At 38.2% G+C, this 23,284-nt stretch overlaps 2 protein-coding genes across 6 annotated transcripts; one reads left to right on the top strand and one right to left on the bottom strand.

Moving 5' to 3' along the window:
* Window positions 1-1,117: 1,117 nt before the first annotated feature.
* Window positions 1,118-5,825, bottom strand: c18h1orf131 (chromosome 18 C1orf131 homolog). Of its 4 annotated transcripts, none has more exons than XM_067571508.1 (9): window positions 5,624-5,825; window positions 4,646-4,822; window positions 4,425-4,543; window positions 2,905-2,964; window positions 2,608-2,703; window positions 2,355-2,441; window positions 2,149-2,183; window positions 1,642-1,777; window positions 1,118-1,463 (listed from the first exon to the last, which is right to left on the bottom strand). In XM_067571508.1, the coding sequence occupies exons 1-8, from the start codon at window positions 5,700-5,702 to the stop codon at window positions 1,642-1,644; spliced, it is 789 nt and encodes a 262-aa protein (XP_067427609.1). In that variant the 5' UTR covers window positions 5,703-5,825; the 3' UTR covers window positions 1,118-1,463. The 4 variants fall into 4 exon arrangements, with proteins under 4 accessions (XP_067427609.1, XP_067427610.1, XP_067427611.1 ...); XM_067571509.1 differs by having other exon boundaries at window positions 1,642-1,774; XM_067571510.1 differs by having other exon boundaries at window positions 4,425-4,525.
* Window positions 5,826-5,872: 47 nt separating this feature from the next.
* gnpat (glyceronephosphate O-acyltransferase) lies at window positions 5,873-18,437 on the top strand. Of its 2 annotated transcripts, none has more exons than XM_067571507.1 (17): window positions 5,873-6,045; window positions 8,168-8,359; window positions 8,820-8,996; window positions 9,113-9,242; window positions 9,489-9,616; window positions 9,855-9,930; window positions 10,241-10,392; window positions 10,832-10,962; window positions 11,716-11,966; window positions 12,393-12,491; window positions 12,921-13,094; window positions 13,574-13,653; window positions 13,767-13,907; window positions 14,629-14,728; window positions 14,833-14,926; window positions 15,898-15,959; window positions 16,082-18,437. In XM_067571507.1, exons 1-17 carry the CDS (start codon window positions 6,022-6,024, stop codon window positions 16,123-16,125), a joined length of 2,055 nt encoding a protein of 684 aa, XP_067427608.1. In that variant the 5' UTR covers window positions 5,873-6,021; the 3' UTR covers window positions 16,126-18,437. The 2 variants fall into 2 exon arrangements, with proteins under 2 accessions (XP_067427608.1, XP_067427607.1); XM_067571506.1 differs by having other exon boundaries at window positions 5,874-6,045; window positions 12,918-13,094.
* The last annotated feature ends 4,847 nt before the right edge of the window (window positions 18,438-23,284 follow it).

Genomic DNA, 23,284 nt, shown 5'->3' with positions numbered 1-23,284 from the left:
TGATATCAAAGTGGCACAGAGGAAATCTTGACTGGAGGGAATATAAGCTACTACCAAAAAGCTTAGGATTCAAAGTGTTTCAGAGGTTTGGGAAGCCAGAGAGTATATCAGGTAAAATGGGGTCAGTCCATTTCCTTCAAACCAATACTTTATGTGGCAGATTCAGACCATAATATCACATATTTAGAATGATTCACATTGTAGTCACTCCTGTCTAGATGTGGTATTGTAAGAGTGCTTGTATGGCATGTCCCTTTACCCCACACTTACCCACCCATGAATGTGAGATATTTTACTAATTTAACTTCAAGATATGGTGCTGGGGAAAAAAGCATGTCAATGCAGTTAGTTATCTTAAAAAAACAGCACAGGAAAAAAGTCATTTATTTACTGTATTAAGTATGTAAATATATTTAATTATATATTTATTTTCTTTTGTCTATCACCCTCTTTGTTTTGTTCCGTATAAAAGTTGAATGGCTACTGATTATATATACCGTCTATGGTTGATTGAAAGAGGTTAAAAAAAAGGCTTGCTGGCTACAAAGTCTCCTCAACGTGACACAGATGTGCTTACAGCTTGAAACATGTGCGATGTGCTGCAGATATTTCCTCATGCTCTTTCTTTCTTTTTTTTTTTTAAACATATATAAATAATACAAAAAGCTGCTTCAAGAAAATGGTGTGAGAATTTGTGACCTCACCCAGCCGCACACTGCCAGATCACAAGCTTTTGTTTCGCCATCGTCATTATTTTTTTATGTTTTTCCTTTAATGAAATGGAACGAACTGGTTTCTGTGAAGACTTGCAACGTTGACATCTAGAAGACAGCTTCTTGAGGCTCCCAAGAGGTGATGTAAATAACGGTTTTTAGGGGCAAGACCGATTCTGCTTTCTCGTGGTCCATCCAGTGTGTTTATGTGTGTTTCTTCATGAAAACGTCGACATTTTTTTTAAATTACATGTGTCTTGTTGAGATCCCTTTGACCCCCCCCCCTCCCTTCCTGCCAAGTTGTAAATGTTTTGTACGACTACATGGTTTGTATATGAGAAATGCATTGTAACTGCGTAATTTTAAAAGCCTTTACAGTGTAAAACACGAGAAATGAAAATGTCTTCTTTTTTCGGTCATTTATAAAACAAAAATAAATTAACTGTGATGGAATATGATTCGACAGAGACTCCAGTTTTGTGCATTTAACGTCCTGCCATGGCGCACGTTCAGGGTCCGTTTTGAAGACTGATAAATTGGATCCTGACTCAGCGGTCTTTCACCAGGAACACCGTCACCTCATATTTTACAGCAGACCTGAGACATGTCCTCAGGAAATCTGCTTCTCAACATCAGGTTTTGTCCATTTCCTCCTTCATGTTTGGCTGCAAAGTCACTGATGGAGGTTTGGATACCGGTTCTTCCTCTGGTCTGCTGATATTTTCCCATCCTGAAGATTTAATTGGTCACCTGTGAACACAAACATATGCACTTACATTTGCACTCCCCTTAATCCTCATCACTAGATGTTTAACCTTGGCCCTCACACTTGACAGGAGTTTAATATTAACCCTAAAGTCCCTAATAACCACAAGTCCTCATCTTTTAATTCCTCTTAAGTGATTTATAGAAGTGTGAGAAAACACACCTATTTGCTTCCCCTTTTGCCTTTGATTTTCTGGATCTCCTTGGAGCTGAGGATCAGCATGCCGTTCTTGAAGCGCCCGACCTGACCTGAGGGAGCCGAGGCCGAACCAGAGGACGTGTTCTTCTTCTTGTCCCTGCTGGAGATGGCAGCATATGGAAATGCAGGTTTCAACCACTGACATGTAGCTAGGCAGCCTGTGTGAACATCTGTTAATGTGGGATTTTCTCTCCGAAGCTCAAATGATGCCAAATATACTGAAGAAAGATATTATGCAAATTACCGGTGCTGTGTTTCTATCCACAGGTTATGATGAATTCTTGTTAATCAAGGAGACATTCTTGTGCTTTAGACTTACGTATTTAAGATAATTATATACTATACAGCTTCAAGGACACTTAAGGAGAGAAAATGTTTGCCAGCATGTAAGTCTTTCACTTTACACCGCCCTGCTGCTGCCTCGTGACCCATGAAGATATGTAATGAGGGAAATGTTTACAGTCCACCCACCTTTGATTATTCTGCTTCTTCTTTTTCTTCAGGTCCTACAGAGCAAGGACACATGGTTAGAATAAGAATTTAATTTTTTTGTTTACCATTATATTTATTTATTCATTTATTATTATTATCATCCCCATAACCTTCTAACTAACCTAGCAATATATATGTTCACTTATATATAAAATTAGGGCAACCCATTTTGGTGCAGGTCTTACCGGTTGAACCTCCTCCTTTGCTTTCTGCTTCTTCTCTTTGATCTGCTGCTGTAGCACCTTGTAGTTGCAATACTCCTTCTTAGGAGGCTGATCAGGAGAGAAGAATTACTGTACGTCAACAAGTTGGTCACTCAGCTGTTATAAGGGCGGCGTGACGCTAAGAAAATATGTACAGCACTTTGGAAAAACACTAAAAGAAATCAAGTCATGAGTATTTCCAACTTTGGAGGAACGGGAGGAAAGTTTTCCTTACTCTGGCTCCCAGCATGACTGCTCTGTCCTGTTCAAAAACACGCTGCTGCTCCTTCTTATAGCCAGTGATTCCAAACCGATGCACCTCCAGACGAGCCTACATACAGTACATACACACAAATAAAAGGAAGGTAATTTTATAACATGTAGAAATTATAAAATAACAATATTCACATCACCTGTCACTAAATCTATAATTAAAGCAGATGTTTTAATTTAGTAAATCAGCTTGGGAGCAACATCAATATAAATGCCACAGGAAATGTCTTAAAGATATAAAGTGTGATAAAATTGTCACCTTTTCCAAGTTGAGTTCTTCTAGCTGGTCGCTTTGCTTCTTCTCTTTTATCTGAAGGGGCTGGAAGTGAAGACATCACACATCCAAAGGCAACAAAGACAAGAGGAGAAAGAAAATGAAGTGAATGGATGGTGACAGGAAGAGTATAAACAGAGAAGGTTAACTATGGGTCACATGGTGGCAGGTTTTCAATTCAAAACAAGTTTCTAGGAAGAAAGACTTTTTATAAGAAGGTGCTGCATTTGTGCACATAGCTGACTTGATTCAGTTCTTTGGTAAAGCTGCTGTAAAAAGTAACTGATCCTAGAGGAGATGATTTTAGTTCATACCACTGTAATGTCAAAACTACCTTCCCCTTCAGCCCTGTTGCTTCATGCGACCGAAAGGATGTTGTCACATTTCCTGTGAGAGAATATAAACTTCACTTCACCCCTTCTATGTTCCATTTCTACTCCTTTATGCTGTGAGGAAGTGTAGCACCTCTTTGTGCAATAAAACTACTTTTCCTTTGTGCTGTATAGAGTTTCAGATTCATTACTAAGTCTGACTGGCGACACTCTACGTAAAATGCAGCACATAAGTTGGTAAAAGATGAAAGATTTCACAGAGCAGATCATCTGTTTTCATTTTTTCCTTTTCAAACTTATATTGGCTGCATGGAAATGTAAGTTTAATATGTCTGTTTGACCTAAAAAAATCTGTATCTGTCTACCTGCTGAAATATTAAAATTATATATATATATATATATATATATATATGTTACTTCATCTTTCATATGGTTACACACACTAATATCACAGTAATTAGATATATATTAAAATGCAATCCAATAAAGACATCTCAAACAAGCAAAACTGAGCTCTGAGTGTCCAGACAGTTTTTAAGTTGTTTTTTTATGACACAAGTTGCATAAAATGATCCAACCTTGGACTTATGATATCATGAAACTCCTGCACAACGGTGTGCATCAGTTAAGCTTCTGACTTTACTGTTTCAAGACGATGGAAAGCCTCTCAGCCTCAGTACAGTATGAATATTGATGACAATACCAAGACTAAAGAAACTTTATTACAGTGTTATGAAGGATAGCTTGTGTCCTGAACTAGCATTATGAAATTGATAAAGTTGCTTTCTTTCATTTTTCACAAGCTGAATGATCAAGAGATAGCATGGAAAAAGCGAGAAAAAGGAAAAATAAAATGAAATGGTGTGTTCAACAAGCAGAAGCTGAAGAGGAAATAATCATATCTGTAAATAATGTTTCAACAAGCACAAAGAGCAGCAGGGGAATACAGACAGATATAGTCTAGATGATACAGCATCCTAGAACATAGCAATTTATAATGGGTCCGTAATTTTCTACCAGTTTCTACTTTGCTATTCTTAGATTAAAAGGCTAACAAATGTAATACAGGACTGAGGGTGGCACCAGAGGAAAACAAGTGTGTGCTGGACCTTGTAAGCCTCAGCTGTGCTTTGATATATATACGGAGTAAGCTAAAAACAATCATAGACTTACAGGTATTTTGTCAGGTGCTGGCGTCGGCTTGGTCTTCTGTTTCTTATTGGGGTCCTGGAAGGTCACTACCTCCACCTGGCTCACCTGCTGCATGGTAGGACCTGAGTAAGACATGATACCTTTAACAAGTGAGAAAAGGAAGCATACAGAAAACTGTGCTGGAATAAGGGAAGGTATAGGAGGGAGGCAGAGTTACAAAACATATTTTAGTGGCAGCCTACCTGTTTGCTGAGGAGTAGTGTTGTCAGCCTTTGATTGTTGCTGCTGGTGAGCAACACCAAAATGCTCCGCTCTGTTGTCTTCATTGTCAGCTGAAGGAGCGTCTTCTTCCTCCTCTTCCTCACATCTCTTCCGTTTTCCCTTCTTCCGAGACTTCTTTTTGGTTGCTGGTTTATTACCTGCACCATCAAGTCAACAACACGGGTACAGAAAGCGTGAAATATCTGATTCCAGTCCCTGTTACCTTAGCTAAACATCATCATCATCATTTTACAGGGTTTATGTCCCCTCGTGGTGTTTATGTGAGCTAAAAGCAATAAAAGGCTATTAGATTGAAAATCAATATGTGGAATTAGCATATATACCTTAATACAAAATTTTCAATATCAAAAAATCTGAACATAAAACACAAATTTATGAAGCCATAAAACAGCACACAAAATTGAAACAAGAGTAGAGACAGTGGGCAGTAGAGTTCAACATCTGTCTCTGTAATTACACATCAGCTTGCTAACTGATTACTTGAGTTAACAATATTTACCAATGATCACCTCTGTGATTGTAAATAAAAATATATCGATCCCCGACTTCCATGGAGTGATTAGTATAGGCCACTAATATACAAAACTTAAACTTGCACAGGTCCTTTACTACTTGATATAAATAAAATTTTTAAGAACTATATCTTTCTAAACAGGTGGATAAAAGCCTGCAACTGAAACAAGGGGTAAACATGCCTGTATATCACTGTTATACCATCATGATCACTGATGGTTAATAAGACTGTAGAGCGTTTATTCATTCATCCTACATTACTAAAACACATGGAAATACATCCCTTCAATAGGTTTTTACTTCTGTTGCACCGATTTAACTTTCCATTATGTATTTACATGCTAAAACAAGTAAGAAAGGAGTAGTAAGTTGGTAGGTTTCTGACGGCCTATGAGCTAGCCGCCTAGCTTGTTCACTACACTTACCAAAGTCATACAGTTTGTCCAAAACTTGTTCAAGAAACAAACAATCTTCGTCTTCTTCTCCGTTAGCTTTGGAGTTCATTTTAAGTTAATGGTACATGCAGGTTAACAAAAAAGAGAGCAAAACAGATGCTAACTCGCTGAGGCTCAACGATAGCAGCCGGACAGCATGAATGAAAACAAACTGTGGAAGCACGTGGGGGCGGTCCTTGCGGGCCACCGTAGGTTTGCGTGAAAATATACGGAAAAGTCGGCTGGTAGTAACACGCCCATGTGAAGTTGTTCAAGTGCTGACATCAACTAGGAGCATTCTTTACCAAGAAGCAGGACCACAGAAATCCTTCATGCACATATAACATCCCTGGAAGCAGCGTGTATGTGTTTGTAAAGAGTGACGCAGTATGACATCCAACGCTGTTTGTTCGGTATGTAACTGTTATGCTTTGCTAGCCAGAAGGCTAAGCTAACTTAGCTCTCACTGTTTGGCATTTGACGTTTCATTCAAACAAGTAAATAACACATTCATATGTGTGTGTATATAAGAACACAGCTTCGAAACATACTGTTCTGTACTGTAGGTGATAATGTTACGGACATTAATAAGGCAGTTTATTGATTTACTTCGCGGTAGTTTTATACTACATGCCACTGTTATGCAACATGATATGCAGCGACGGTTTGAATCACTGTGGCAGAACTAAGTTAATCAGTTGATTTCTTGCCTTTAAACTGTGTAACCTTAGCAGTGCCTTAACGGATAAGTTCACATTTTTTCAAGTCTGTCTTAAAATAACAGTCAGGTGGCCATATGAACATTTAAAACAGGTTTTGCTTGTCATAGTCATTCCTCCTGTTCATATTGACAATTAGAAGATCCCTTCGTGATGCACTTAAGCGATGGGGAACAAAATCCACAGTTCTCCCTCTTTGCAAAAATGTATTTAAAAGTAGATATCTTTCAATGTTACAGTCTTTTATGTGCCAAAGTCCCTCTTTTTGTTCCTATACTTCCACCGCAGCTCAACAGGGAAGCACTGTCTGAAGAAACTTGAAGAGGGAAATTGATGCTAAAAAGACTGTAAATGTGGCAGATATCCACTTGATATGACTAACTCAGACTGCTGCAGCCCCATATAAGCTTCACATCAACTTTGAAATGCATTTTTACACAAAATGACTGTGTGTGAACACACTTGGGATTTTGGCCCCCAGCACTTACATTGAAAGCACAAGGGGGGAAGGGGATCTTTTAATAGTCAGTATGAATAGGAGGCAAGGCAAGTTTATTTGTATAATACATTTTAACAACAAGGCAATTCAAAGTGCTTTACATAGAGCATAAAAGGCATCAAGACAGATTATAAAAGCAACACAAGGCAATGTAAAAAGACATTTAAATACAATTAAAAGTTTTAAATTTGGAAATGAAAATAAGTTAAAATAGAATAAGACAGATAAAACAGGACAATAAAAAATACAGTGCAGTGTAAGATATTAACCCTCAAATTTGGTTTAATAAAAGGCAAACAGGAAAGTTTTCAGCTGTGATTTAAAAGAACTGAGAGTTGCAGCAGACCTGCAGTTTTCTGGGAGTTTCTTCCAGATATGTGGAGCATAAAAACTGAACGCTGCTTCTCCATGTTTAGTTTTGACTCTAGGGACAGAAAGCAGACCTGTCCCAGATGACCTGAGAGGTCTAAATGATTCATAATGTAGCAGCAGATCAGAAATGCATTTTGGCCCTAAACCATTCAGTGCTTTATAAATCAATGGCAGTATTTTAAGATGAATACTTTGACAGGCAGGAAGTCAGTGTAAAGACCTGAGAACTGGAGTGATATGATCCACTTTCTTAGTGTTAGTGAGGACTTGAGCAGCAGTGTTCTGAATTAGCTGCAGCTGTCTGATTGATTTTTTTTTTAGGGAGACCTGTGAAGACAGCATTACAGTAGTCAAGTCTACTGAAGATAAATGCATGGACAAGTTTTTCCAAATCCTGCTGAGACATAAGTCCTTTAATTCTTGATATATTCTTTAGGTGATAGTAGGCTGACTGTGTAATTGTCTTAATGTAGTTGTTGGAAGTCAGGTCTGAGTCCATGACTACACCAAAATTTCTGGCTTGGTTTGTGGTTTTTAACATTATTGATTGAAGCTGAGTCCTGACTTTTAATTGTTCTTCCTGGCTTCAAAAACGATTACTTCAGTTTTATCTTTGTTTAACTGAAGAAAATTCTGGCACATCCAATCATTGATTTGTTCAGTGCACTTACTCAGTGCTTGTATTGGACAATAGTCCCTGGGTGATACGGTTATGTTAATTTGTGTGTCATCTGCATAACTGTGGTAACATATTTTGTTATTTTCGAAAATCTGAGCCAGTGGGAGCATGTAGATGTTGAACAGAAGAGGCCCCAGAATGGAGCCTTGGGGAACTCCACATGTCATTTTTGTCTGCTCAGATGTGTAACTACCAATAGACACAAAGTAGACCCTGTAGAAACAATACCTGCTTCTAACATAGTGTGATGTTTTGCTTTTATCTAGCATAGAGATCCTATGCTGAAGAAAAGAGATGATTTTGAAGACATGTTGGAAGAGAGGAGGAACTCCAGCGACCTCAGATACGCCCTCAGATGTTACACTCCCGTTCTTTACAAAGGAGTAGCTCCCTGCAAAGCCAACCAGCTGAAGAACATGGTGCTTCAGTCTGAGCAGATACACTATGTCATCAATCAGGTAAGTCATAGCTCATCTGAACTTGAAATAAGCCAGGCCAGTATATTGGCTGATATTAGTTGTCGTAGATATATTGGTATTGGCATGAATTTTAGCCAATAAATGACATCAATTTCAAGTATGGTTATACAGGATGGATGTTCTTTCAAGGAAAACTGGTCAGTGTGTGAAATGATATTAAGATTATGCTCAATAGATGGCATATTTTTATGCTTATGCTTTAATGCTTATGCTACAGTGTAAACTCTATTATTCTCTCTAATTATGTTTTCATGTCTTAATTAATAAATATGTAGTATTTGTGGTAATTAATGCCAGTGGTTTCCTAAGTTATAGGAAAATATTACCATAGTTCCTAAAAAGTACATGTGTGTGCTTTGGCAAATACACAGCTGACAGATGCTGAATACATTTACCACATTATGCTGTACTAAGAAATATTTTATTTTGAATGTCCAAGGTTTCCAAAGAGATGGGCAGGGCTGTTGATGATGTCCAGGAGGAGGCATCAGCCATCTTGGAGGAGATGGCTCACCGCCTGCAGCTCAGCACTGTTCGCTTCTTCGCCTTCACACTCAGCAAGGTCTTTAAAACCTTGTTCAGGAGCATCTGTGTCAATGAAGAGGGCATCCAGAGAGTGAGTATAAACACAGGCACAGACACTAATGATTAAGTGTCAGTGACAAGTTAAAAACACTTTGGAAGACTGACACAGACACATGCGCACCTAATATGCTTTTGTATTGTTGTTAGCTCCAGCAGGCCATTCAGGAGCACCCGGTAGTTCTGCTACCTAGTCACCGTAGTTACATGGACTTCCTGCTTATGTCATACATCCTGTACACCTACGACCTGGCTCTGCCTGTCATCGCTGCCGGCATGGGTAAGCATGGGAAAGAACAAGTGTGTGTGCTTAGGTACCAGCTTATTAGATACACATGTACAAGCTGTCCAGGTTTTGTTGACATTGTGTCAGAGAGGTGTTGATTCTACTTTATGGTGTTTTTTGAGGACGTACTCTGCTGTGTTTTAGAATGATTTATATTCATATTGTCCACATTCAGATTACCTCTCAACATAATTCAGTCCTGTATTTGCGTATAAACTTACAGTCAGTATTTCCCTGCAGACTTCATGGGGATGAAATTTGTTGGGGAGATGCTGCGCATGTCTGGAGCTTTCTTTATTCGGCGGTCATTCGGTGGAGACAAACTGTACTGGGCTGTTTTCTCAGAGTACGTTAAGACCATGCTCAAGGTGAGGATACTGTTATTTCCTCAGAGACTTTTTTGTTTAAAGTTTTAAAGGACATTTGTTTTGCCCGTTTTAATAATTTAAAGGCCTGATCACAATTGGTACACAGAGCCCAACCAGAAAGAGTGAACACCGTCCATACAACTTACAACTGTGATATTATTTCTGTGTTGAATGCACAACTTTGGGAGAGTAAATACAATCAGTTTTAAGTGTTTGTAAATGTTTTTTTTTATTCCAGAATGGATTTGCACCAGTTGAATTTTTCCTAGAGGGGACCAGAAGCCGAACAAGCAAGTCTTTGACTCCAAAGTTAGGTAAGTCACATGAAAAAGCAACCATAAGCTCTCCCAGCTTTCTATGGAAAAACAAAATTCATAATCTACAAGTAATCTGTAAAACATTTCCCATTGGATGTTTGAACAGATACTGTGTTTTGGTTTTTCTGTAGTTTCTTCTGCCAGTACAGCTTCTTAAAACATACTGAATATCTGACAAAAAAACAAAACAAAAAGCCTGGTTCAAACAGTATATTTTTAACATGTTTCAACATCATTTTGCAAATTTTTATTTGTGGTACAATAAACAATATTTTTCTGAGTGTCCTATCTTTGTGTCTTCATCCAGGTCTGTTGAACATAGTGATGGATCCATTCCTCAAAGGGGAGGTGTATGATGTCAGCTTGGTCCCAGTCAGTATCAGTTATGAGAGGATCTTGGAGGAGTCGCTCTATGCCAGAGAACTACTGGGTGTACCTAAACCCAAGGAGTCAACTTCAGTGAGTCACCTAAACACTTGATTTGGAAAAATCCCAAATCAGTGTAAAAATTCAACAGCTGCACCCTTTTTTCTCTAAATCTGAAACAATCTTTTCATCAAAAGTCATTTTGCAGCCTGAAAGAAAATTGATACATATATGAGAATTAGTTTTGGCATTTTAAATTGGCTCACATGACTAGTTGAAATAAATGTTTATCACCAGGTATCATCATCTTTTTTCCACCACGGTAAAATTGGGAAAGTGACTTCTGGCTTTTGGTTGTCCATGTCAGAGATGAAACATTTTAACATTATGCTAATTTACCAAAAGGGGGTAAATGAACTAACAGAGTGCTGCTAACAGAAAGTGAGTTTTATGGTAGAGACATAGCAATCTGTTAGTGGTGTAGGAAGTCTGTATGAGGTTTGTTTATCACTACATCATCTCTCTCTTACAGGGTCTGTTTAAAGCCAGAAAGGTCCTCAGTGAAGACTATGGCAGTATCCATGTGTACTTTGGTCAGCCTGTGTCTGTCAGAAGTATATCCCAGGGCAGGGTTAACCGCTGCCAGTTCAACCTGAAACCAAGGTATGATGTACAAGCATAAAACTATCAGTGTAAAAACTAAAGGAACGCCCAGGCATCCAGTGCTGTTACTGCTATTTGATTGTTTTTACAACATGAATAGTTCTTGAATTAACTTCCTCCACGTCATGTTGTGCATCAATCAGTAAAGCTATTGTCTCTTTTCAGGAGTATAACAAGGCTAGTGGGCCTTCTATCTAGATTTTATTTAGTCAGGATTACTCTATCTTCAGTATACACCTAAAAAATGTGGCAAATTTTGACATTTACATACTTGAGACCTGTCAGTAAATCCCTCATCATGCTTGTTCTGAACCCACTGATATCTGATTTTGATTTTTAAAAAGCTTGTTACTGTTTCACCTGGCAGCCACCTCTTGTAAAGGTTTGTATCATGTTCCTGGTTGTATGTATCCTATATTTTGTAGTAGCTTTTCCACACCTCATCATTCATGTTTAATATAATTCAGTTGATCTTGTCTTTAGTCTCTTAGCTTATAGATTCCTACCCCTCTTGCACAAGTGTTTGTTCACTTTTTAATTCATGTATAGCTGAGGATATGTAGATAAAAGAGTGTTTTTATAATATGTGGCTGTCCTTGTGTACAAATCTAAAAAAAATCTATACAAAATCTTTTTTTTTTCTAAAATAAAAATATATTTCTTTTAATGTGCAAAAATAATTCCATATACTGGTTATACCATATTTTCTGCAATTATAAAAACATTGCCTGACTGTAAGCTTTCACTGTCCAGACACATTCCCAGGAGGCCCAGCGAGGAGATCCACAGCTTCGTGAATAACTCTGCCTACAGGTTGGTAAGGGCACAGGAGGAGAACATGGTCCTGAAGCCGTGGGTCCTTCTGGCCTCCCTGCTGCTCCAAAACCACCACCAGAACCAGGCGGCGGGGCAGAAACAGGGGATGGTGCTGGACGAGTTGACTGAAAAAGCTGTGTGGCTCAGGGACCTCTCCCGGCAGTATGGAGCCTTCCTACACTGGCCTGGTACAGTATGATCCCAGTCCTCCCTCTCAGGCACATTCAGTGTTGTCACAATGATACTATTGACTTTGTGCTCAAGTGAGCTGATTAACAAGACGCCTTTGTTGATTTTCAGATGTAGTGGTTGAAAAGAGCTTATTAGTGGGAGCTGAAGTGATATTAAGTAATCTAGATATAACTAATGATGATACTGTTGTGGCGTTATTTGAGACCAGAAAAAGATTTATTCTTGAAACCTTAAGTTCTCCATATGGAGAAGATTATCTGATTAGATTCAGATTAAGACCATCTTGCTAGATACATTTGCATATTGGATAGCTTTAATGCAATATGTAAGTTTTAATCACAAGTGCTCACGTCCCCTTATTCCTTTCTCTCTGTCCTGCTCCTTCGATTTTGTCGATAAGATTTTTTAATTCTCTCCCTCAGACCACATGCCTCCATCAGAGGTAGTTTCTTCCAGTCTCTCCCTGCATAGAGGTCTAGTGAGGATCTCTGAGGGAAGAGTCCAGCTGGCAGTGGAACAAGGTTTATATTTATTCATTTGTTTGTTTCCTCTTTCCTTGATTTTTGTATTTCCTTGTTATTTTTTATTCCTTGTTATATCAGGAAAAGTCCTACAAAGTTAAGTTACAGTGTATATGTTAGGCTTCTAGCTTTCACTTAAAGTATGTGAAACATGCTTGAAAAAAGTAACATACTTCAGATGGGATGAGAAAACTTTCTTAGTTCTGAAATGTGTCACATAGGTGAGCTGGTGTTTTTAAATAAATACATTTTTACTTTCTTAAGTACAAATCTAGCTTTTAAAAACTTGACATTAACACAATTACAGTCCAACAATGGTGCTTTTTTTGGCTAAAATGTTCTAGATTTCAAATATACAATATCTGGAAAATAAACCATCTTTCCCTTATGTGTTACCTTCATCTGACATTAAACATGATCTTGAAGCAGGAGGACAAGTGAAGCCAGAGGAGCCTCACAGCACCATCACTCCAGAAGAGGATCTCTTGAGCCAGGCAGTCGTCGTACTCTCCTGCTCCTCCTACAGGAACCAGGCGCTGCACGTCTTCATCCGACCGGCGCTGCTGGCCTCGGCCATACACACTGCCACCTCCAACAAAAAACGTAAGTGTGACACATTGTGAAATGTGATAGAACAACACAGCCCAGGCAAGTAAAGGGAACAATCCTACAAACTCAGTTATTTTGTCGCTATAGTTTCACATTACTTTCAGGGATTTCTCTGTTTGCTGGAACATTTACTTGAATAAAGATATTTTAAAATGTGTTTGTGACAGAAAATAGGATGAGTACCTTTCATAGTCACTCAATAACAGCTGGCTTTCAATGCATAAATTTGTGTAAAAAGGGTGTCAGTTTTGCCTCAGGAGACAAAGGCACACAAATCCTTCAGAAGGGAAGAGAAATTCCACAAAATGCAGTAGATTTAAATCCCTTTCAAGGAATTTTGTGCTGGCTGAGCACACCAGTTTCCACTCTTAATAGTTCAACATATTTATACCAGAAAGCCACATGGTATAGATGGATATTTAGAATACAAGTGTGCTGCTTCTCCTGCATGTAAATCATTGTGTGTTTTCCAGAGGAGGTCTATAACAGCTTCAGCTTCCTGAGAAACATGTTCTCCAATGAGTTCATCCTCTGTCCTGGGGCTACAGTGCAGGTGAAGAACATTTGTATTCTGTTGTGCTTGAAATAAATGGCCCTGCAGTAAATTACGGTAAGGCCCATTAGACATGTGGTTTTCATTTTTCACTCTTGTCATGTGTCCTGTAGGATTTTGAGGAGGCCTGTTACCTGCTGGTGAAGACTGGAGCTCTGCAGGTTACTCAGCAGGAAGTTCTTGTAACAGAGAGAGGACAAAGAACCCTGACCTTCCTCACCAGTATGCTGGACCCCTTTCTACAAGGATACCAGGTGAGGGAGACACACACACACTGTAGTTCTGTGAATGTTTGTTGTGTTGGTTTTGTATACAGGAGATTAGTTATGTGCATATCCAATCCTGTATTTAGTCCAGATGCAGGATAATAGATTCAGATGAGGGAAAAGAGTATTTGCACACTTTATTTAAGTTTCTGAAATGTGTTAGACTTTACCAAGCATTATTTGAACGTTGCTGTTTCTAATTTGCATCTGAAATTTACAAAGTTTCATCAAATATGTCGGACATCTTTGAGTCTTTATATACTTTTTACAGGCTTAATTATAAATCTGTAGGTCTAATAGAGCATCTTTAAGTCAGATTTTTTTTTTTAAAATGTAGCGACAAGGTTCTTTTGTCCACTCTTTCATTAATGCAGAAAACATTATATATCATGCATCTGCAGCACTAAACAGTATTTTCCAGTTTTACAGATTTATTTATATTTAATTATTTTTAAATTGGTCTCTAAATGTAATGTCAAGTCCCATTTAACATATCTTAGGACACATTCATGCATATGCACATACACTAAACAAGAGTAAACTGCATGCAAACATCAAGCCTTTTTTTCATTAAGAAATTGATTAAGCAACAGAACTCTTAATATCAGATGTCCTTTAGAGGGTGTTGTCAACACATTTTTGACCTTAATAGCTACGTTTGTGTGTGTGTGTGTGTGTGTGTGTGTGTGTTTGTGTGTGTTGGGTCCAGGTGGTGTGTCGGTTCCTGTGTGAAGAGGCCACTGAGGCTCTGACAGAAAAACAGTTCATCCCCGCTGTCCGCAAGTTCATCATCAAACACCTGCTAGCAGGTTTCTCCCTCTTTGCCAATTTTTTCAAACTGTTTCTTCCTGTGTTTTTATCTCAACCTTCAACAAAATATACTGATTTTGAGTGGTGTCTGTTTGTTATCCAGGTAGACTAAGATACACTGAGGTATTGTCATCTGACCTTCAGAAGAACTCTCTGGCAGCTTTGCTGAGGCTGGGCGCTGTACGGAAAATCAAAGGGTATGTTGGTTTTGATCATCCTTGTGTCCCTGGTTGGTTGGATAGCCTAAAGCAACAGCTGACTAAAATGAAAACACAAGCTGAAAATACAACAGTCCAATAATAGCTAGACAGCATATCAATGAGAAAATGAATTCTCTGGAAACTACCAGGACCTTGAATAATATTACACACATATTATATGTGAAGTGGGTCGACAGATATTTTTTTATTTATATTAGCTTAATTAATGAATCTAATCAGTATGGTTATATAGTGGTCATATTCAGTTCATCATGTTGCTGATCACCGGACTTTTTTAAAGCTGAGGTGCTTGTTTCGTTTTCCATTTCTGAGTGACACGGCGCTTTGAGCTCCTTTTTGTTCTGTTCTTTTCCCTTTACTTGAGAAATTGGTTTATTTGTCAAGAAAAGTGAGTTACAGCCTTATCGTACGTTTGTATCAAGTCAAGTCAGTTTTATTTATTTTGTTTTATTTATGTAGCCAAAATTCAAAAATCACAAATTTGCCTCAAAAGGATTTACAGTCTTTACATAATACAATAACCTCTATAATTAAACCTTCAATTTGGATAAAGACTCCCAAAAAACCCTTCAATTGTGTCGTCATTGCAAAACAAAAGATGAATCATTTGGGTTCACCCGAATGACAAAATCCAATATTATCTTACTTGACCTCTAGTGGTATCCAGCCATTCAGTGCGTTTCTTTTTTGTTGGGTTTGGTTTTTGAGATTTCTGCTTGCACCCCAGTCCATCTGAGGTGAAAGGAATTGTGTTTGTGATGTTCACAGCATTGAAAAATTCAGCAGCACCATATTTCAAGAAACGGTGTCCATTTTACTCTGGATTACGTTGGAAATGCTTTCAAACAGTGAAATAGTGCCTACATAAGCTATGATTCAGCAGCGAGTGTGAACGCAGACTTGTTTTGCTCTGAAAATAACCTTTCCTTTCAATGGTTTTACTTCAGAGCGGAGCAAGGGACTTTAAAGGTCAACAAGGTGATGGTGAACTCATTGGAAGACACTCTAGGTAAGAAACAAGCCGTCAGTTGGAGCTTAAACATTTAGTTGGCTTCAAATACAAAAATAAAGGAAAAAATAGTGTTTTCTTTCCAGGCTTTTCAAAAAATTCTAATTTGTCTCTTTGTCTAGGAGGAAAACTCCCGACTCAGAAAGCTGCTGTCGCTCGACTTTAATTCACCGACCTCGTTAGCCAAAAAAAGGGACTGAGAAGGGTCGAATCTTTGTACCTGCATATGCAAAACGCAGCGTTTTCTCAGCTCATCTCAGCGCGGTACAGTACGAGTCGACCCACAAAGGCAGTCCAACCTACCTGCTTTCTATAAGAGACGGAACAGAAGAGGTGCCATCCGCAGACCTCTTTTATTTTCTTTTTTTTTCTTTCATTTCTTTCTCTTCTCTGCACCTCTCCTCTCAAAATGCCTTTTTTTCTCTTTTTGAGACTCTTCTATTAAAACTTTTTTCTATACCTACATGAAACCAGATGATGATGAGTAAGGCCTTTGAAGGTGTTTTGCTTAGCTCTTTGTCTCATTCTGCATAACTGACCTTTTTGTTACGAGCAGCCTTGTGAAAGCCTCTGAATGTGCCAACTCCACTCAGGATAGTGGCCATTCTCCATGACTGCATTTGATATGTATCCTTCTATTCTCAGTGTGGCTTTTCTTTGTGTTATTTTCAGTCTCCTCTTTCATATCAACTTCAGTCTGTCTCTGTTTGTTGTTTGCTGTTAGTTTCTTTTAGTCTTGTCTGCTTCTTTTGAGCACTTTAATGAATTCCCTCATGCACTGTGGTGTGGACCTATATCCTAACTCTCTTTTGACACTCTTTTTTTTTCAGTATTCGTGTTTTTTGTGGAACAAAAGTTGCTTAATTAGGTGGATGAAAAATTTGGGAAGTTGCATATTTTAGCTTTTGGTAAAAATGATTTTCTATTGTTCTGTATGAACTTATATATATTTGAGTTGAACTTGCCACAAAGCCAGGGCCTACTTCAAAAGTAGTTGTGCCAGGTTGCATGTTTGGATTTAAGCCACCTTGGTTTAAGTTTGCAGCCCATCTTCAGGCCCTTTGCCAACACTCCAAGTTACACCAACAAGCAGTGCATTCATCTTTGTTTACACAGTGGAGATAATACTACAGGTCAGATGCCACATTATTGCCAAACACCAGATAAAATTGCCGTTAGTTTTACTGAAGCACTACCAGCTACACCAAAGGAATCCAATGCATATTCTTTGTCAAGGTTGAAGAAAATTTGCATTCTCTCACATTCTCAAGTCTAAAAATAGTTGCCGAAGTCACATCATAGTTACTGATTTTTACTGACTGACTCGACTGATTGAAGTCGGGATGTTATAAAGTTGTTTAATATGCAGTCTTTATTTATTTCCAAAGAAACACACACATTTGATATCATTTTGTTACAAGGGAATAAAAGAAAACAAGAGCATTAACTTGAGCACAGAAGCTCAGCTCATGAAAGGTCACTAACACAGAGGAATAACAGGCCAACGGGTGATTTGAAGACTCAGGATTACCCACTTAGCTGACACATTGTTCAGAAGTGTGTATTTTTTATCAAAGTTTCCGAATTAAAACTAGAGTAGTTTAAAAAAAAAATCCTTATATTGAAGCTATTTATTTGGTAGTTAACTAGCAGTCCCAGTGTCAACATCAGATTGTGGTTTTTACAAATACAGGCAGAGCTGCTTTGGAGGTAGAAACGTCATTGGTTGAGTTACACCTGGTGGTAAAACCAAACACCTGCAGAGTAACTTTAGACTGAAAGTTCTGTTCTACACTCAACCTTTATTTTCACTGCAGGAACATATCGTAGCTCCAATTTAGGTCACAAGGCAGCGTTCACATGGGATTAGCTGGCACATCCATTGACAAGTTTGAATTGGAGCATTATGGGATGCATTATTTGTGTGCAGGCCTCGAAGTGGCTACACTTACGTTGAAATGTTCAACTACTTTGAGCTTTTAAACGTCTCCATCAGTGCACAAGTCTCACTGGAATAATGAGACATCATCTGTTTTGTTTTTTTTTGTTCGTTTTTTCTAATTGATCCCAAATGCTCATATGAAACATCACCAAATTATCCGTGTAATATAAACAACACCACTGTCTTGAAACATTAAACACTAGTTCTTCAGGTTTCACTCACTGACGTTAATTCAACCAATAAGAAAGCAGCTCTGCAACCTAGAGGTGTTTGTACAACTACGATCTGCATGTCAACACACACTTCATCCAAAGTGCAAGTTGTCAGTGTGAGTGCTTTTGTGGTTGAATTGTTTTTTTTCCCCCAAAAGTAACAGCTTTTATAGTATGCCTAATGTGTCTTTGTATGTGTGTGTGTGTGTGCATTCATAATTATAACTATGTGTTAAGTGTGTATGTTGGGTGAGGCCTTTTAGTACTGAATGTACAGGCTGATGAAGAACAAGAGCATGTTAATAAAGTGTTTTGAAATACAAACTGCAGCCTAGATGGTGTCTCTTTTTGGGTCAAGATGGGCAGATGGATTAAAATTCACTCCATCATCCTCTGATATCAAATGCTTGATAGTCAGCTGATAGAAAGTCTTTGATCTTTTTTGATTAACAACTAAAAATGGTCAGTTTTAATCGTATTGTGTTTACTCAGAGACAGAGAAAAATAAAGATTTCAAAGTTTTAACCTGACAGCTCGCCTCTTCAGGTTCAGACTTGTTAGTATTTACCTGTGCTGGAACTGATCACTGAGGTACCAATTCACATACTTCTCACTGATCCTGGAAGTCAAGGAATCTCATTGAATTTTAAGAGTTCAATATTTAGATGCTTCAGTGTGAAGAGGGTTCTTAATACATTGAAATATAGTCATTGAAATTCAGTTGAAACAATGGTTTTATGGAATCTAGACCTCTAAAAAACATTTCTCATAATGGGTACAATATGGTGGTCTCTACATCAGTGGTTTTCAAATGTTTTGACCATGACCCTGTAAAATAAAGCAATATCTACTTGTGACCCCATGTCACATGTTGCATGTCTTTGAGTTATGAGCAGTTCAGCCAAAGAGGGATTTTTCTTGCACAGTTTCATTTAAAGGTCTGAAGAGGTGAAAGTTTCCAGTATTACCGAAAAAAGCAAAAAAAACCCCAAAGAACAAAAAAACAAACCCAAGAAAAAAAGTCAGAAAATATACACACATGTATCAGAAATATGTTTTTTCTTTTTATTAAATCCTTTTAATCAGCTTGTGGCTCTCTAAAATTTATATTTTGAATGTCTTGCAGGATCTGGACCTCAGGTTAGGAACTAATGTTGTGCGTCATCTGTTTGCCTGTTGTGTTCCCAAACTGAAATTACTGACAAATAATCAATCTTTGGGATTGCAGCTGAAGCCCCCTCTACACTACACACACATAAAGATGTAATAAATATTCAATTATTTTAAATGAGAACAGAATCAAACAGTAACATTGGAAATAAAATAGAACAAAGTATATAAAAGTAGCACTAAAAGAAGAATTTAAAAAACAGCTATATTACACTTACAATATAATATATAATAATACATAAATAATATATATACAGTACTGTGTAGTACTGTTTGTCAAAAGTCAAAGATCTCTGTGCACAGTCATGTTCAGGTACATTACTATTAGCTATAGAAACTGGCAGGTTTACTGCTCTTCCTAAAGAGAAATGACTTTGTTTGCTATGTGATTTAAGTGAGACTGAAGATGATTCCATCTTATGTTTTATTGATCATTATGTGATGTTCTAAAGGCTACACTATCTAGTAAAAAGTCCATAATTCCTGACGAATTTTTCTGGATGAATGTTTATTAAAAAAATCTTGAGCTGTGTTTCAGGAAGGGAACCATCTGTGTGGCTGATTTTATTTTTAAAGCCTGGTAAGATAAAGTTCTTTGTTTGCAATGTAATGTGAAATGGTTTGTTCTTGTCTATGTTTGACAAATGTTTCACCACTGCAACTGTGTTTTGGTGTCATGTAAGTCCATGTGGGCTGGACACTTGTATGTGCATGACACAATAACTAACTAACTAACTAACTACACAGAGCCCCCACAGAGCCCTGATCTCAACATCATGGAGTCAGTCTGGGATTACGTGAAGACACAGAAGCAGCTGAGTCGCCTAAATCCACAGAAGAGGCAACTTCTCAAAGATGAAGGAACAACCGACCTGCCAACTACCTGAAAAACTGTGTGCAGATGTATTGAGGAGAACTGCTGCTGTTTCAAAAGCCAGGCGTGCTCACGCCAAATATTGATTTTATTTAGGTTTCTTCTGTTTACTGAAGTTTGTATTAAGTTAATTGATAAATAAAAACTATATATCATTATTTTAGAAAGCATCCTCACTTTACTCAGTGCCTTAAACCTTTGCACAGTACTGTATGTATGTATGTGTATATATTCAATACCAATCAAAAGTTTGGACACACCTTCCCATTCACTTGAATGAGAAAGTTTGTTAATGTAATATGCAAGTTGTAGTACAAGAAAAATTTAGGTATTAATGGGAGTGAGGTAATGGTATGATAATGTGCATAACAAGACCAAAAATAACAGAATAGTTCAATGTAATGGTGCAACATACAGAAGTAGACATACAGTATATAGTACATAGAGCTGAGGTTGTGAGGAGAGATAAGGTATGGAAGACATTATATTGCATCAAACTGTCACATACAGTACTGCAGTTTTCTCTCAGTGCAGTTAGAGAACAGCAAATATAACCAACCTCTAGGTGTCAGACTTGCCTCGCTGTTAGCCTCTCAGTTCATGGCAGATTGTTTATGTACACACACACACACACACACACACACACCCTATCACAGCAGCATTCTTCATCATGTTTTGTGGCTCATGCTGCTGAGTAAGAGACTGCTGCCACCAAATCTACCACTTTCCATCCATATTGCCCTTTCTCTCGCACTCACTCAGTCTCTGACAAATTAGAGGTTCATCCAAAGTTGCCATTCCAAATTGCTTATACACTCCAGTCCATCCATCCATCCATCCATCCATCCATCCATCCATCCATTCCCTCCTCCTGCTTTCTCTTTCTCTCCATCCATATCCGTCTCCTTGGTGGTGGTGTATAATAGTGTCAGCCACAGCCATATCAGCACTTTATCTGCTACATTATGACAAGCTCTATTGAAGGGGCACAAATGCACACGCACACGCGCACACACATACCCACAATTTAAAGGAGAACAACACCCTCATCAACTGCCTCCTGACCTGTGGCAGCTGCTGGGAAACAAAAGCAGCAGACGGCTAGTGTTTTATGGCCAGAAGTGCAGTAGCCTATGTTTAGTTTTGTTCTTTAAAGTCTGGTCAGTGTTGTTCTTTTACTTTCTGTCTGTGTGTGGACGCATAGGTGTGACTGAGTGCACACTGCCCTGGTGTTGTGCCCACAGGGGTTTGTGGAGGTCTATATGTAGGGAATTGATTGAAAGAAAAGGCACCCTGGTGTATAATGTTTCAGCAGTTAACCTTAGGTAATGGTAGGTTGATGGATTCAGCTCATTTGCTCCGGCAGATCCCGTTTATCAGCGCTGAGCTGGAGGCTGAGGCATTTACATACAGTAGGGGGAGCAGCACTCAAAGTCAAACTTGGGACTGCCAAGGATCCCTGAGGAGAGTCTAGGAGATCCCAATTACTATACATTTAAAGGATTTCTCAACCAAACCACATATAGATAGAGAGGCTAAAGGCTGAACTATGGCATTTCAGGATTCTTATCGCACAAAACATCTTTGCTTTAAGTGCTCTTGCCCTGAAAGCACTCATCTCATTCTTTATTGACAAGTTAGGGAGGAAAAGTGCTCAGAGAGCCCATCTTGATAGGTAAAAACTTCTGAAACCTCGGGAACTAGAATCAAATATCATCCATAAGTCACATAATAATTCAACACCTAGTTCCTGCAGTTTGAAGCAAATTGCACATTACAGCCTAAAATACCTTTAAGAGGTCCAGAAGGAGCACAGCTGAAAGAGAAAGTGGCTCAAAACACTCAGCTTTAGTTTCTTCTCACATATAATATATATATTTTTTCCTGTTATTTTCCTCAGGTGTATTTTAGTTTTGGCCACTGAAGTCCTGGCATCATTAAGTGTTTCAGCCCCCACTGTAACATCACCTGTTATTTAATCTTGAGAAATGGTAGGGCGACGGGGACAATTCGCTGACACAAAGTAGGATCAAAATGTTTCATAAGACGACTGTGATTTCATATAATGCTTATTTTTGTATGGAGTGAGCAGCAATTATCATATCTGCACATTGTTCTCTGTCTACTGGTGAAGTGGGAGGTTATGTCGCAGCATGAAGGGAGACAGTTATCTTTAACAACAAGGCAAATTCCTTGTATGTGCAAACCTACTTGGCCTGTTTCTGATTCTGATTCTGATTTAAACTTAATCTTCAAATAGGAAATAATATATATTTCCACATCAAACACACAGATAATTTTTTTTTTTTTTTGGCAGATTCTGTGTTTTGGATCAGGAAGGTGTTTTATATAGTGACTCTGGGGAATTGGCATAACTAATATAAATTAGCTTTTCACAGTTTTTACCTCACCTCAAAGTATTGAAATTACCAGGAATATTAACATATATTCTGTCAGCAACATCTGGGGTGTCATATGGTTATTTGCATATTTAACATATTCAAAAAGATCAACTGCAAAAGCTAGCCACAAATGAGACATTTAGAGCAAACGTTAAGTGATACAATTACAGTATTGGCTTTCACCAATTAATGTCAACGTCTTACTCTTTTTATTTTCTATTTCTTTTTGTCTATTCTATTACGCATCAAATATAAGCTCCTGTAAGATCAGTGACTAGTGCTGAATGAAAACATTTACATTTGTAACTATATTATAGACATGCATGGCTCTAATATGCTCTGCTAATGTCTGCAATTAGCCAGAATCTGATTTCCCATTCTTTCAACTTTAACACCAGAGAGTTCACACACCCACAAACATACACACACAAACACAGACATATATACCTCTGCACACAGGAGTGCTTCTATATACATACACACAAGTCTTCCTCTATGTCTCTGTGGGATTCTACGTGCTGCCAGTTCTTGACAGCAAGATAAATAATAATCCTCTGATGGATGCTGCCATGAAGTGAAAGCTCAAGGAAGATTTAATAAAATCCAATAGAATCTAATTGAAGTAGTGCGAGAGTGTGTGCTTGTGTGTGAGTGAGCGAGTGAGCGAGGGAGCAAGGAAAATGTGTGTGTCTGAATGTGTTTGTAGTGGAACGGCCTTTGTAGAT

This window comes from Thunnus thynnus, chromosome 18, assembly GCF_963924715.1.
Source record: "Thunnus thynnus chromosome 18, fThuThy2.1, whole genome shotgun sequence".
Classification (NCBI taxonomy): Eukaryota; Metazoa; Chordata; class Actinopteri; order Scombriformes; family Scombridae; genus Thunnus; species Thunnus thynnus.
This window is presented reverse-complemented; position numbering and strand designations above follow the sequence as displayed.